Here is a 16,944-nt window from a genome sequence, read left to right as displayed (position 1 = left end):
CAGCATCATTAAATTAGGTCTTCTTTATTAATTATGTTTGTGTATTCTAGCTTGATATGAAGAAACTCATCCAGAAGGAAAAGAATCCATCTCAACTTTCAAATCTATGCTGAGTTGCAGGATGTACCACCAGGTAGCAAGACATTTTTCTATTGTGAAACTGAATAGATTTCCCACTGAAAAGGGAAACTGAAAGCTACTTCTGCAAGAAATCACAATTTAAGATCAGTAACTAATCTGAGTGATCTACATTTCCAGTCTTCAGCCTTATGATTCAAAGTTTAATTGCTTAAAAGCTACAATTCTCACAGCACTTCTATGCATGGAAAATCATGCAAAAAATCCATGTGCAAAAAACACACAGTTGTAAAGCAGAATTCGAGCTTCTCTCAAAATATTCCAATCCTCCCCCATTCCTCTCCCACAAAAAAAACCCCTGTAGTGTTGTGAAAGGTTTAGTTTCATAACAAGGCTTTTTAAAAAAGCATGCGTTTAGCTTTACTTTTGTGTTTACCTTAACATGGTGAAAATATAGCGAGGGCTGGCAGCATCCTTTCCACCATGAAGCCTAGTACCAAACTGACCAATAGGTTGTAGCAGATTAACATTGTTACTTCCAACAAAGTTCTGAGCCAAGTTGACTATAGTCATCATTAATGCTTGCTGCAAGAAAATATATATTCATAGTAAGACGAAGAGATAGTCTTTCTTAATCAGCCAATAAAATATACTTTTAATGCCCAAAAATTGTGTGACTAACCTGAATTCAAGTTCAAAAAAGTAGTCTCCCTGAGAAAGGAATGTTGTAACCCTATTACAAGAGCTGCTGGCAAAACATAATGCTTCCTCTTCCACAGCCACATTGCCTCCCTGATTTAAGTGTCCTTAAATTCTATGCTTATGAAAACCCGTGGGCTTCTCCATTTTTAATAAAGTACTTCTCTAGAGGAGTGAAAGGGGCACAAACTGACTGTGCTTACTACTGCACAAGCTACTACTCATTGCTTTTAAAGGGAGAGAAGGAGGGATGGAGAGAGACTTAATATGGCAACTCCTGCTAATATTTCAGATAAATATAAACAAAACAGGAGCTAGAAGTAATCTTTGTTCCAACACTGTATCAGGTTTTTGAGGAACAGTATCTCCTCTTCTTACCTTAAAACACTATATTTCTCGTTTAAGACAAAAATTGTCCTAGTACATAGTTCCTGTATTCCTATGATTTGAGAATCTAGAAGTTACCTAGGTAATTAGTTATCTACTATTTTGCCACAACCCACAAACTATTTGGGATACCACTGAGCTCAAAGACTTGGAAAGAATGGAAATATGCTGTCTTATTAAGCTACATACTATTTGGTTCATTTTCTTTAGAAGTAAATTTGTGATTAGTAGACTTATAGTCAATAGGTTTGCAATTTCAATGCAGTAAATATTCACCTAGTATTTTATACAGGCTAAAAATCCTCAGAACTTTGCCATTCTTCATACTCACCTCCCCATGGTGATAAGCTGACATTTCAGCAACAGAACCAGCCAGCTGAGCAACCTTTACTTCACGTTTATCGTTTCTCTTAAAGCAAGTGAATAAAACTTTGCGTTGCCCTGGTTTTAAACCTATTAAGAAGAATATCCTATTTTCAACACATACACAAGCATATGTTTTTAAATAATAAACTTGTTTTGCCTTATCATCATTTCTAATCTCTCAAAAGAAGCCTAAACATTAAATGGAAACAAATTCACACTGTGATATTAACAAAATAACAAATATCTCAGTTCTTTTAAAGTAACAAAAAAATTTTACCAAACTGAAAAAGTTACCAGAAAAGTGGAAACATAACCCTCTCAGCCAGTCATTACTATGCAGCATACAATACATTATAATAAACAGCAACTTTATCCTAAATGTAGTTTCCACAAGTCAAGTTGTTTCTTTCCACTCTACTCAGCAAAATCTTTTTCCTAAGAATATCAACACAAATTCAGCAGTGACAACTGTAACTGTAGCTTACATGCATTTTAAAGCACTCTGAAATTTTACTTTTTGTGTGCAATTCTCAAAGAATCATTAAAATTCAACAAAAAGATATGTTATTTGTCTCCCTTTTAGATCTCAAAGTTTTAAGAAACAAGCCAGTCTCTTTGATCTTCTGATTTATTTTTATTGTTTAGCCACACTAAGTACAACATCTGTGTGGAAAGGATTGCATAATTTTTTGTGCATGTCATCTAGAACTGATAACCAGGCCTAGATCACGCTTGTTGATCTATTCAGTGTTTTAATTTACATACATTTCTGAAGTGCACTAAAATATTGCTATGTGTTACCATTACTAACCTGGGTCAAACGTAAGAGCGAAAATTGAAAAAAAGATACTGACTCCAATCTCCATTTCATTTAAATATGCAATATCCACTTTTCTTTACAATGGGCCTGCATCATGTTTTGCTGCCAAAGATCTACTGAATGTAACAGACTTAGAGGATTTCCTTTACACAGGAGAATCACCAAGGAGTAAGAGTGGTAACTAGTAACTGTGAAGAGACAGTCAAAATGTTCTTCCTCTTCATTTTTTCTGATATTTGCCACTGGACTAGCCTGTTATATATCACCTGATGATACTGAAGAACATTGCTAGAGTACTACCTGCTGAACAGTTCACATATCTGTGCCCAGAATGCAGAATTACAGCCAAAGTTAGCAGAAACACTGATAGCAATTATATATATATAAAATATGTAAAATATTATGTGTATAATAATGTAAATACTATATATGTATATACTATATATGTATAGTGTTATACATAATATTATATATGTAACACTGATAGCAATTATATAAAATATGTATTATAATATGTATACGTACATTATATTACATACACATGCATGGAAATATAAATAAATATATTCCCTTCTCATTTTCTTACACTTCTGTAGACACAGTCTTAGAGAACTTTAATTCAAATGAACAGTTATCTACTGCAAGTTCATTCTTTATTTTAAGTTTCAGCAAAATTATTCTGCTGTTTCTGAGAAAGCAGTCAGTGTAGAGTATGTTACAAGGAACAATGACCTCTTGAAACATATAGCTCTATGGTGAATCTTCCTCCAGAGCAGTAAACTATGAAATGCTTGCATAAAGAATACCAGTTAATCCAAGTACCCAGCTATAGGAGGAAGTAAGTCTGGAGAAGCTGAAACAGAGACTGACATTCTTCGATTCCCTAGAGATGTTTCTGCATTCCTAACCCAGCCTCATCCTGCAGCAGAGCAGGAGATCCATCCTACCAGGAAGCTACTACCTCTATCCACCTGTGACCTATCCCACTTTCTCATCTGAAATATAAAAAGCTCTTGCTGCATGAATATTTTGGTATGGGTCTGTAGTGTCAAGAAGGCTGACCACCCCCACTATAAAAAACATACTGGAAAGTAGAGATAAATGCACTTTATTGTTTTCCCCTATGAAACCTCAAGGCCTTTTTTCTGTATCTTAGTAAGCATATGCATATTGACAATAATATAGGCAGAAATTCCTCCTCATGCTGTCTGCAGACAGTTTTACAAATGAAGCTGCAGCGTAGTAAGCTCTTTCTTTTAATGTTCATGCTATTGCAAGGGGAGAGTTAGCAAACCTGATTGACAGAACTCTAGTAAGATTACAGGAAAAGTCAGAACCACTAAAACACTGCCTGCGGTATAAGACTGAAGGGAGAAAACATTTGCATCTTCATCTGCACTCAGCTGCCGACTTGAATTTTAATTATTATCAACACTTAAAAGACTTATTTTCTCTGATGGTTTGACTAGAAACAAAACACTTGTACGGTCTAGGGAATAGGTCTGGTTAAGTAAAAAGGCTTCACAGCAACAGCTTAAACTTCCTCACAGAAGAAACATGGCAATTCCTTAGCATATGAATGATAACAAAAATATAAAAGTACTTGTATTCTCTACTTGAATGCATTGATTTCCAATACAAATCACAGACTTAAAAAACAACAAAGAGGAATGTTCCAACAAATCATAACGAATTATCAGCTTACCATCAACAAGGGAAGGAATAGATCTCTCGTTGTCTGAATTTGAGAAAAGGATCAACTCCTTGTTAATGAAGTCATTGTAAGTCAAATGTTTTGTTGCTGTACCATATAAAAATTGCTGAAAAAAACCCACATACATTATTCATTCAATACAGAAACTAGATTACACTTAAATCTCATCCACTGGATTTATTATTATTATTATTTAGGACTCACCTCAGGAAGGCCATGTAGCCGACGCTGTCGCCTGTCCTCCATGAAGTTTGTTAACCATTCTTTTCGATCATCAATCTTCTTCTTACTGAAGGCCTGAAAAGATTCCAAGTACACTAAATTATCAGCATATATATGTTACTTTAGTCAGAATTTTAAGTGTACTGCACTATCTGATCAAGTATTCAGTAATACTTATATGGACAAGATAATCCATATAACTAATGCTTACATTTAAGCAGCAATACAAGCACATGACCTTTCGGACACTGTTGCACAAGGGTTTTTGAACTGACAGATCTCTAACTGATCATAATTTAAATGTATATTACTTTCCCAACATCTGTACACATTTAGACAAATCTTACCATTCTTATTCCTCTCTTCACATCAGAGTTGTCCTTTGATACACAAGTTTAAAGGTGTTGGGATCTTTCCCCAAATAACTTTAAGGTTGGGTTCATCATTTAGACTGAACTATAACCAGCTGTCATCAAGAAAATTAACTGAAGGTATTAGAAAAAATACCCCACTCTTCTTGTCTTCTCCATGCCCTGTTTACTCTGTCAGCCATAGAATGCCAATAATTTGTAGCAGTTCCTGAGCGGTTGGCCCTAGTCCTCTTAAGAAAATTGACAACTTGACAAAATTGACACTTCATGAAAAGACTAAGCCAGAGTTTAGGGCAGCTGACTGAGGGCCTTAGTCTTCACCATGACAAGGCATCACTTTAAAGCAACCACTTATCAGTACAAAAAGACACAGGAATGTTCTGAAAGACTTTGTCCTGTTACAGAAATAGAGTTCCCCTCCACTGAGTTTCTTCTCCAGAAGACTAAGAGAAGAATACATAAAAACTGAATATGTGGTTTAAGCAAAATTTCAACTACTTCAGGAAAATTTTGTGAGTTGTTAAAGTACTGCCTTTTTTCCTCAGGAAATAACATATAGAGACTCCATCGTGTCCTGATTTCAACCACTCTCCTGCATAAGATGACAGTCATCAGTGCTATCTTTTTTAAAGGACTCTAACTGGAGCACTCCAAAAGAGCTCAGTGAGTAGTCTTCATTTCCTTGGAGACCATGGTATTACATAATAAGTCGTAAACCTTAGTAACTTACTCTCTGAGAAAGGGACTAAGTGATATCATGCTGGTTTGCATCAGATTGACTTCCTTTGTAAACAAAGCTCAATAATTCACAATGTCAGACATCTGAAGGCTTAAGATTAGGCTTTTGTAAAAACATGACTAAATTCTTACAATTTTATTCTAGCTCCTTTCAGTATATCTATACTTTTTCTAGATCACTGAAGCAACCAATGACCAAGAGCTGGATCAGCATAAAAATTATTTTAATAGAACAGAAAGTTTGATTAAAAATTATTCTCAAATACGTATTCTTGAATAGAATTAAAAGGGGTTTTTCTTTCTCCACTTAAACCTGTTATACTAAGACTTCATTTGCTAGCAAAAGAGTTCTTCAGAATGCTGAAGAATTTGCTATGTGAAATAATTCTTGTTTTCCTAGATTACAGCTATCATGAGGCCTGGTAGGACCCATAATCTTACACCACCTATACCCAGAGGTAAACTTAGGGCTGGGATTATAGCTATCAGCAGAGAAAATGTAGGTAGGTAGGAGTATAAGTGAAGCTTCTGTTAACAGCTTCAGTACTAGTCAGTAGTTGTTCCCGGTATAACAGATGACTAGCTTCATCCCAAATTGACAGAATGAGATTTTAGACAATAGTGAGGATCAGCCGTAACAGGTTATATGGCCTCTGATATCAGACTGTATATAGAATCATAGAATCATTTAGGTTGGAAAAGACCTTAAAATCATCAAGTCCAACCGTCAACCATGCCCACTAAACCATATCCTTAAGTGCCTTGTCTACGTGCTTTTTGAATACCTCCAGGGATGGTGACTCAACCACTTCCATGGGCAGCCTATTCCAACGTCTGACAACCCCCTCAGTAAAGAAATTTTTCCTAATACCCAATCTAAACCTCCCTTGCCGCAACTTGAGGCCATTTCCTCTCATCCTATCTCCAGCCACCTGACAGAAGAGACTGACGCCCACCTCACTACAACCTCCTTTCAGGTAGTTGTAGAGAGCTATAAGGTCTCCCCTCAGCCTCCTTTTCTCCAGACTAAACAACCCCAGTTCCCTCAACCAGTCCTCATAAGACTTGTGCTCCAGGCCCCTCACCAACTTGGTTGCCCTTCTCTGGACACGCTCCAGCACCTCAACGTCTTCTCTGGAGTGAGGGGCTCAAAACTGAACACAGTATTCAAGGTGCGGCCTCACCAGTGCTGAATACAGGGGAACAATCACCTCCCTGCTCCTGCTGGCCACACTATTTCTGATGCAGGCCAGGATGCCGTTGGCCTTCTTGGCCACCTGGGCACACTGCTGGCTCATATTCAGCCGGCTGTCAACAAGCACCCCCAGGTCTTTTTCCACCAGGCAGCTTTCCAGCTGCTCTTTCCCAAGCCCGTAGTGCTGCATGGGGTTGTTGTGACCCAGGTGCAGGACCTGGCACTTGGCCTTGTTGAACCTCATACAGCTGGCCTCAGCCCATTGATCCAGCCTGTCCAGATCCCTCTGTAGAGCCTTCCTACCCTTGAGCAGACCAACCCTGCCCCCCAACTTGGTGTCATCCGCAAACTGACTGAGGGTGCACTCAATCCCCTGGTCCAGATCATTAATAAAGATATTAAACAGAACTGGCCCCAGTACTGAGCCCTGGGGAACACCACTTGTGACCCACGGCCAACTGGATTTAACTCCATTCACCACAACCCTCTGGGCTCGTCCATCCAGCCAGTTTTTTACCCAGCAAAGAGTACACTTGTCTAAGCCATAAGCCACCAGCTTCTCAAGGAGTATGCCATGAGAGACTGTCAAAGGCCTTACTGAAGTCCAGGCAGACAACATCCACAGCCTTTCTCTCATCCACTAGGCCAGTCACCTGGTCATAGGAGGAGATCAGGTTGGTCAAGCAGAACCTGCCTTTCATGAACCCATGCTGGCTGGGCACGATCCCCTGGTTGTCCTGCACATGCCAGGAAGTCTATTTGCAGAAATAGAGCTCAGAATTTTAATCAGGGAGTTCATGGTCTCTGCAAAAATTGGTTTAATGTATATGTAAATATACAGACTCCTTTTCTATCTACATGAACACACTTCTCTGGGATGGGGAACCACATTCATGGATTATATTTAAGTGCATCTTGGGCAGAAGTAAAATGAGTGGTACAAATAACTTCTGAGACATCAGGCTGGTTTTCTTCAACAGAACAGATACCTACTATACCTTTCTGTTAGTAAAAACACGTTTTACTAGATCCACAGTATAAGGAAAAAGCTGTTATATAGCAAAAAAGTTGTTTTGTCCAAGATGGGTATTTTCCTATTTTTATTTTTTCTCTCCTACCCCTTTTTCTCTCTAATATCACCTACAATTCAAATAGCAAATTGAAGTAGATAAAAGGTGAAACATTTCTTGAGAAAACTGCTTTCCAGACACTACATCCTTTGTCCTTCCACAAGTTCTTTTTGAAATAGAAGTACTTTCCTGCACATGACTGTCTAAAAGACTTCAAATTCAAATATGTAGAACACATGCATGAATACACGTATGCCACACTGATATACCCTCAATGAATAAATAATATTTGTCTGATCTTATTTGCTCAGAAGCAAAATTCATATCCCTAAGTAGATGTGAAACATCATTTGTTTGCGTTCTATTGCCTTACTCAGAATACTCTTGCATGTTGTCTTTAAAAGCAAGTCTGAATGTAATGTTTCTTGATATCCACACCACACAAAATTGGTCAAAGCTACTAAGCAGAAGGTAGAGCTGATTTTGTACTGTGGATAAAGCTCTTATTCCAAAATTCAAAATCTTTTCCAAAAGCTTCTTCCTCTCCCAAAAGTATTTTTTTCAGTTCCTCTCCCCCTTCCCCCACCCCCCAAAAACCCAACCAACCAACCAACAACAACAACAAAAAAAACCCCCACAACCCCACACAAAACAAAACAAACATGCCAAAACTGTTAGGACTTCCTCACATGCTGTTTTCAGCAAACAATGGAAACTAAACCATATCATATAGAAGCACTTTTATGAGTTCTTACCAGTGTAATGGCAGCATCATCTTCCGGTCCAGCATATCGAAATAAGATTCGATGTCTTTCCATGTCAGCAAAATATTCTTTTGCTTCTTTAGCAGTGCTGGTACCCAAACCTGTACAATAAAAAGAGATAGTTACTCCACATTCAAAAGTTTTATTATTTTACCCCTTTTATTTTACTTGGAATATTATAAAATCATTACAGAAGATACTATCATGAAAACAGCTAAAAATAAAACTTCATAGCATCCATCTATTATGTATTTTTAGATCCATGAGGTTCACTTATTTGTTTTTAAACAAACCTTTGTAGTATTTTATCTTCCACGCTTTATGATTCTCCATATGCTTCTTCCACTCATCAAATTCAGGAATACTGTAGAATGAAAGTTCTTGCTTATTTTTGCTTGCCTTTAAAAAACAAAAAACACTTATCAACTTTTCTGTTGCACTGTGAGTAATACATAAAAATCTTATTAATAGAACCCATACCTTTACAATAGGAGTGATGAATTCCTCAAGAAAACCATGTTTCAACAGTGATGGCCAATTGTGATGAATAAAATTGATCAACAAGCCTTTTATGTGAGATCCATCCTGATCCTGAATCAGAACATGAAAACATGAGGCAATCTTATAAAATGTCAGATCCCCCAAAACCACCAAAAAACCCACTCACTGGCCTGGATACATCAAAACAATGTCTGTTGACAGAAAACATAGAAGGGAACAGTTAGTTTTAATTTGGATTCCAAACTGGACCTGGGTATAAAATAGCCACCTGTGAATGGCACTATCCCTGAGCTAATAATAAGCTCTTCCAAGCCAAGTGCACAGTTGCAGCTCAAACATTTCTTTGGCACATTTTCTCTGAGAGCTAGACAGCTCTCCCAGACACGATGGAGCCAAATCTTTGTGGAAGAAAGCCAAGCCTGGCCCACAGTTCTCACTGGTGTTAAGATGCCTGATAGTTCAACCTCTCCGGGAAAAAATAAAAGCGCTTCACCAATATCCAAAGCATAGGATTCCTAGACTTCTAAAATCTGAACAATAGACACAAACTTCATGAGATTATCTAAAAATAATTGCCTGCATTCTTGTCTCTCCCTGACTTTCTAGCAATATTACCTCATCTACTGTGAGAGACTGAAAGAGTTAATGTCTTATTTGTGGTGGAGCAAGTTCTGCCTACCCTGCATAGCAAGGAACCACAGGTGAAGAGAAGCCGACCAGCACAGATCAGCAACAGGACAGGGAGTGGGGAGGGCATGCAGGAGGGTGCACAGCTCCATGTTCTGATATGCTGTTCTGATATGCCAAGCAGGGCAGCTAACCATACATGGCAAAAGATCACGTCTACAGGGAAGGGGAAGTTACTCCCCAAACGACCCCCAAGCCCACTGACTCATTTCCCAAAGGTTCTGAAAGCACAAACCATGCATGACACCTAATTAGCCTAATGAGTTTGAGTGCCCGCCCGAAGGAGGGGCAAGGATAATAAAAGGACACACGAACTGAAGCCCCACACGCATGCGCCCACTGGAACTGGACCTCTCAGCTGACTGAACCAACACTGGACCCAGGACCGGTGAAAACCTTCTCTTCTCTCTCTCTCTCCCTCTCTCTCTCCACTCCCCCGCCTCCTCCCCCGGCTTTTTTTCCGTAATCCCTACACCTTATCCCTTTAGACATAAACTGTTAACCAAGTCTGGGACTAGGAGTGGATCCAGCCGCCCCAGGCTCCTCTCTGAGAAGGAGTCTAGAAAGCAAGGGGGTCTGCTCTGAACCTTGTGACTGAACGGGAGGGCTCTCCTTATTGTCTTCCCTCAACTGATCCCCAGATAAGGAAGGTCTGTAGTATATGTTTGGTAATGTATGGTTAGCACGTTACGCAGTTTACTGAGGTAGTTTCATGCCAATTTTTGTTGTGAGTATACCAATTTTTGTGGTGAGCATGCCAATTCTTGTTGTGAGTGAATAAAAGTTGAGTTTTGTGAGTTAAAGGATCCCTGGTGTCATTTCACTTTAATTCTGACCTCGGAATCAGCATACCTGAGTTGTCATCCTGAGAAACTGGGACATGACATCTACTGTTTTCTTTTGTCCTTACTTTTAACATATTTTTGAGTTATCAAAACCATTCCCATTTATACGTGTTTTTATTATTACTTTGGCATCTGCTACTGTGCAGCAAAGTTCAGTTGTTCATTTGGAGTAACCAAAACAACACATAAATTATTCCCATGAAGAAACCTTATACATTAGGGACTCCCTCTGAATATATCCGTACTGTCATAACGCAGAGAGAGATTATAATGCACAAAAATGTAACCTACCAAATTACAGCAAAACACATTTTAAGCTCTGTATATTAAAACCTGTGAATTTCAGACTAACCTGATCTGTCATGATCATAATTTTTCCATATCTCAAACTTTTCAGAGATTCTGGATCTTCATAGCTTTTCTTGTATTGTAGTCCAACTATTTTGATGATGTTGTTGATTTCTGCATTTTCCATAATCTGTATAAAAAAGTTATTGTTGCAGTCAGTGTAAAAAGCAGAAATTCAGAAATATCCCAATCTTTTTTAGGTGGACTTTATAGCTACTTTTTCAATGCAACCCTACCTCAACTTCATAACCTTTTTATCTCCAGCCCCCTTGCAGCCTTCACATTTGTAAATATTTCTTCTGTACATGCAAATTCTCAAGACTGCACCACTCCCTTTCTCCTCTACAACCAGAGCAAAGCACTTTGGGTTCAGAAGGCAGGGAGAAAAGTGCACGTAACAAAGTCATCTCACAAAGCTGCCTTCTCTTTCCAATATTTCTATGGGCATCTGCAACACAACTCTTATTATAAACAAAGTATGGAGGGCAGCAGAAGTAATGCGATGGGGTAATGCTGCTGCTACTGTCCCACATTGGGAGTGAATGAAATCACATGGCAATGGAGAGAATATAAAATTTTAGGGTTTTTAAGTATTCATGTAAAATTTTAATATGAGTCATAGCAGAATTTCCTTGCACTTGTGAAGAAATGAACTTTATCATTCCAGTACTGTACTACTACATTTAATATTTCCAGGCTTATCCCAGGCTTTAAAGTAGCTGGTACTTTATGGAATCCCAGCCCCAAGATTTTCATGAAAAAAAAAAATTAAAAAAAAATATGAAGATGTAACTCTAGAAATAAAAAATAAACAGTAGATATCCATTTGTCAGCTAAAAGGAAATGACCAGACTACTTACCTGTTTGTGAGAAGCTTCTCGAACATTGAGAATTTTACCCCTGAGTGGGAATACTCCGTATCTGTCTCTACCAATCACACCTAAGCCAGAGACAGCTAAAGATTTGGCAGAGTCTCCTTCTGTTAATATTAACGTGCAGTCCAAGGAATGTTTGCCACCTGCAGTCCAGGAAGAAGTAGAAGCAAGGCAAAAAACCAGAAAGTGTAACTTTTAAACTCAAATAACAAATAGAATTGCATCAGCCATGAATATTCTTCCTACTCTACCTCAGGTAATTTAAATAGGCTGAATTTCTATTTTTGTGGATGGCCCTCCATACCGCTAAAACTACACAACAAGAACGAGTATCCTTGCCCTTAGCAATACGCTATGGATTGCTATGGACAAGGAGCAAAATAGACAAAATGGGATGCAATGGTAGCACATCTTATGTAATGGTCCCCACACATCTGCACAAAAACCCCAGACTGCTTCTGTACCTTTACCATTTCATTCTTCTAGCTGCAAGTTTTTTTTTACACATAAATTATGCATGCCTGACTTTATATATATAGGAGTTATTCCCCATTCTGCACTTCCCCTTTCCTCACAGTATATTTTCAGAAGTAACTGATTAAATTACATTTTGGGGGAGGTTCTTTTTTTTATTGTCCATTGGCTGAAGCCAGGCAACTGTAAGAAAAACTTGACCGAAAAGCTCAAAAGATCAGAATGTTTGCACTTATTATACATTCTCAGAAATTTCTCAAACAGAAGAAACAAATCTTTACTAATAGTGTAATTTTGATTCTACAAGACACACTGCACTTTGGTGCCTGTGTATCCAGTGTGCTCAAAACTGGTATGACATGTATGTTCTATATATTGCAACTGCGATAGTTGAATAGATGTTCTAAATAATAAGCAGGTTCAAACAAGGAACCCACCCTTTTCCAAGGGTGCAAATGCTTATTAAGCCATTTTGCTATTTTATCAAGGCCAAGTGGTAGGAAAGACTGCAAAAAAAATTCAAGCTGGTTGCGTCTCACCTACTGTTAATAAGATAGTTTTGAATATATTGGCATTTAAAATAGGTGCTTTGATTTGCCTTTACCTGGTACGTAAAACCAACCCCATACTTTCTATTACACAGAACTTACATTCAACATCTTTGGTCTTCTGCATCAGACACATGGCTTAATATAATCTAAATTAAGCAGCTATTCACACTGTATCAAAAGGTGTCAATAGCTACCATGCTACCAGCAAAGTGGAATCCAAATACCAAGAAAAATACTAGTCTGCTGTTTTAGAATATATGACAGCAATTATTTTTTTTTCCCTAAATGAACTGCAAAAAACACTTGTGAATATCATTCAGGTGCACTTTCTTCTGGAATGGATACGATCATTAGCAATTAATTTCATGGACACAGAATGTGCTGGGTATTTTCCTGAACACAGCTTTGAAGAACTCAAAAAGAAAACTACATGAATTTGCAAGTTCAAAGAATGCTTTTATACCTCACCAGATTTAATAATCTAGCTGCTCCCTTACAATCATATATTCCTATTCCTGGTTCTTTATTTTTCCTTTCATTTCCACCTCTTCTCCAAGAAGCCATAGAACTATGTATACCTCATCAAGATCTCAAGAAAGCAGGAATGATCAGGTATAGGACTCATTATTTTCAGTGCAGAAGGAAATCTGCAGCAAGTACATCACTGTACAGATATACCTCTCTCCTATTCCTAAGCATTAACCAGTACTGATTAAAGAATTCAGTGGTACCTGGCACCCAAGAAACCTGTGGATGCTGGACCTCAGCTACAAATTCATTCTTGAAGTAAAAATAAAATATAAAAACCACAGGAAGAATTAAAAGCCAGACAGATTTGTGGCCAGACACTATTCTCTCCCAGCTGCACTGGACTACTTCAGTCTAACAACTACTGGCACCTGCTATTAGAAACCAAAGCCAACCATGTTTCCTCATCTGATTTGGGTGCTTATGAAAGTGTAATTCCTGAGATCCTTACAAATAGTTATTTGTCCTGAAACACAACTACATCACATAAGACTACTGTGTTTCGCTGCCAGATTACAGATAACCTGTGTGCGACATGTATGAATGTCCTGAAGCAATCTCCCTGAAACTATCTTCATGCATCACTTAAACCTTTTCTCCAGCTTATGGAGAGGTCTGAAATTCTTTTGAAAAGACTATTTGTAACTGTGTAAGTCTTCACAATGTGCTTAGTCATGTGCACATTCATAGCAAACATTCATACAGCAAAGAGTTGAATTTTTTGGACCTGGAAGCGATCATCACCTCTCACACATAGAAAGAGCACGTACAGTCCTTACCTCACCTGACCCTGAGAATCCCCCATCCTTTCTATTAAGCTCCCAAAGACAGAAAGAAAGATGGATAGTTCTACAGCATTTTGTCTGTGTACTCATTAAAGAATTCTCAAGGCACCAGGACTTCCTTTTCATCAAGCTTTCAGTCAGATGCAGTCCCCAACTAAAGTTCATCGAGACAAGTTCTCAAGAGCAGAGCAACCAACAGACACTCAGCTACACTAAAGGAGTCACTCTTCTGTATCATCTTCAGCCTTCCCTTTCTTAACAAAAGGAGCTTTTTATTGAGGTCAGAGACCCTGATTATAGTATCAGCTTAGTTCTTGTGCAAAAAGAACAAAAAATTCCTATTGATTTTCAAGAGCAAACAGATGATCCATATGGTACCTTCAGTCTTTAAAAATAAAGGACTAAAGAACTTTTTACTAAATGTATTGCTTGCGGTCCTCCAATTTAAAACATCTGTGCCAGTATATATAATATGTCCTGGTTTTGGCTGGGATAGAGTTAATTGTCTTCGTAGTAGCTGGTACAGTGCTATGTTTTGGGTTCAGTATGAGAAGAATGTTGATAACACACTGATGTTTTCAGTTGTTGCTAAGTAGTGTTTAGTCTAAAGTCAAGGATTTTTCAGCTTCTCATGCCCAGCCAGCAAGAAGGCTGGAGGGGCACAAGAAGTTGGGAGGGGACACAGCCAGAACAGCTGACCCAAACTGGCCAAAGGGGTATTCCATACCATGTGATGTCATGTCTAGTATATAAACTGGGGGCAGTGAGGCTGGGAGGGATCACTGCTCAGGAACTAACTGGGCATGAGTCGGCAGGTGGTGAGCAATTGCATCGTGCATCGCTTGTATATTCCAATCCCTTTATTGTTGTCATTTTATTATTGTTATTGTTATCATTATTAGTTTTTTTCCTTTCTGTTCTATTAAACTGTTCTTATCTCAACCCACAAGTTTTACTTTTTTGCCCCCTGATTCTCTCCCCCATCCCACCAGGTGTGGGGGGAGTGAGTGAGTGGCTGCATGGTGCTTAAGTTGCTGGCTGGGGTTAAACTGTGACAAACACTTTAGAAAGTCAGGCCAAGTATGAATTTGACAACACATATTGTATTCAGAAACTGAATGCCTCTCTGCCTTCCTGTGTGTCCACTCCAAATGTGCAATGCCCTCAGTGTGAGAAATCTGTATGTTCCAGATCTTCAATAAACCAATACCTCGGTAAGTCTCCTTGGGAGATGCAGAGTTCCTGCTCCCCGTATAAGAATAACTAGGCAGCAGAGAAATACCTGGGTAACACAGATCTAAGCTATGCAAAACTTTAAGCATCAGTGTTGAGCCCAAATAAAATCCCTACATGCCTCCTTAGTTGGGGAAGTTTCAGGGTGAAAGGCAACATAGTATTTTATTAGCTCCCCTGTTAGAAGTTCTTCCTTCCCCTTGTCCCCAGTGAAAAAATCTAGTAAGAAGTGATTTTGAAGCCTAGTCTCCAAAGCAGAGCTTAAAAAAAAGAAAACTATGAAGAAAGTGTATCCAAAATCATTCATTATGTTATTTATGAGCACTATACATGATATCCATAAAAGCACAGCATTTCTCCAAGCACACGTTCTTCTAGGCAAGAAAAATACTAGGAACATGCATCTGACTAAGGAATACAAATTCCACAAGTAAAACAGTAGTTAAAGGAGACATGATTATCAACTTTTGAGGCAAAAAATGACATCTGAATAACTGGAAAAGTAATAAAATACTGAAGAAAACTAAAAAAAAAAAAAAAACCAACCTGAGCCCAAGGAATCAAAACACTTGAACACTGGAGCTCAAAAGAAAAAAAAGTCTCTTTACCAGTCTTATATGCTTTTACCTACTTAACCCACCTACCTACTTCATTGCAATCTCTCTATCTTTGCTTAACGTAATGATGTATTAAAAATCAACCAACATTAGCACAGACTGGCAACATTTCAAGCTCTTTAGTTATATGTGCCCCTCAAATAATTCCAAGGACAACTCCCATCCCATTGCTATTGGCACAAAGATCGCCAGCTGATCCTGAGTCCTATCTGTGCTAGGAAGCATTCCCAGGCAGGAACCTAACGGCATTTAAAGTCTCATAAAAAAAGTCTCTTAAACCATTCCCTCAGGTCTGCACACATGATCTACTTCCTATAGCTTGTGACCCTATAAAGATTCTGATCTTTTGGTATTAGAAAGGTCAAGAAGACTAGTCACTTCCAAAATAGAATATTGGTAACATTTTTTAGTTGGAAACCACAATTAGAAAATAAGTGCTCTTTCAATATGGAACCAGACTGCTGCTTTTGTTCAGCATTATTAATTCTCTTCCCTAGAGGCAACGGTGTTCCTAATATCAAACTCACCATCATGCTTTAATTCTAGCTCTAGAAAGTTTAGAAACCTAGAAAGATTTTTATTAAAAAATATAAATAAGGATGAGAAATAAAGTCAGGTTTAAAATTATGATGTCTGTGAAAAATCTATGAAATATTCAAGACATTAAAAATACATGCTCTTACCAGCATCATTAGCATCATCCAGTTTCGGAATGCCCTTGATTTTACTGTGTTTCACTGATGAACATTTTTTGTTCAGCTGAGTTTGTGCCTTGAATTTGACCCAATTCAAAATACTCTCTATGATACCACAGTTAGAGGCCTATAAGCAACAGATCAGAATTGTGGATGAGAAAAGTAAAGCTTCACACAGCAGATTCTTGTATCTCAATTTTAAGTCACTGACCTAACACTGTTTCTCAAAGCCCTCTAGATTTTAAAAATTGCAACACATAAAAGGTCAAGGAATTAACACATACCTTACTGTCTAGCATCTTATGCACATAAAAGCAAAACACAACACTCACACAGCTGCTATTCCACCCCTTGTATAATTGGTAGGAGGAGGAAAAGAGG

The 16,944-nt window shown here is 38.2% G+C and overlaps 1 protein-coding gene across 2 annotated transcripts in view; it reads right to left on the bottom strand.

Moving 5' to 3' along the window:
- TOP2B (DNA topoisomerase II beta) overlaps nt 1-16,944 on the bottom strand; it is a 70,095-nt gene that overhangs the window by 19,131 nt on the left and 34,020 nt on the right. For both annotated transcript variants that reach the window (XM_030007658.2, XM_030007659.2), the window contains exons 11-20: nt 16,552-16,690; nt 11,666-11,823; nt 10,810-10,935; nt 8,905-9,015; nt 8,718-8,823; nt 8,416-8,525; nt 4,269-4,361; nt 4,056-4,170; nt 1,496-1,617; nt 515-663 (exon numbers count right to left, since the gene is read on the bottom strand). In XM_030007658.2, coding sequence (XP_029863518.1) covers nt 515-663; nt 1,496-1,617; nt 4,056-4,170; nt 4,269-4,361; nt 8,416-8,525; nt 8,718-8,823; nt 8,905-9,015; nt 10,810-10,935; nt 11,666-11,823; nt 16,552-16,690 — 1,229 coding nt within the window. The remainder of the gene's footprint in view (nt 1-514; nt 664-1,495; nt 1,618-4,055; nt 4,171-4,268; nt 4,362-8,415; nt 8,526-8,717; nt 8,824-8,904; nt 9,016-10,809; nt 10,936-11,665; nt 11,824-16,551; nt 16,691-16,944) is intronic.

Source organism: Aquila chrysaetos, chromosome 3 (assembly GCF_900496995.4).
Source record: "Aquila chrysaetos chrysaetos chromosome 3, bAquChr1.4, whole genome shotgun sequence".
NCBI classification, from domain to species: Eukaryota; Metazoa; Chordata; class Aves; order Accipitriformes; family Accipitridae; genus Aquila; species Aquila chrysaetos.
This window is presented reverse-complemented; position numbering and strand designations above follow the sequence as displayed.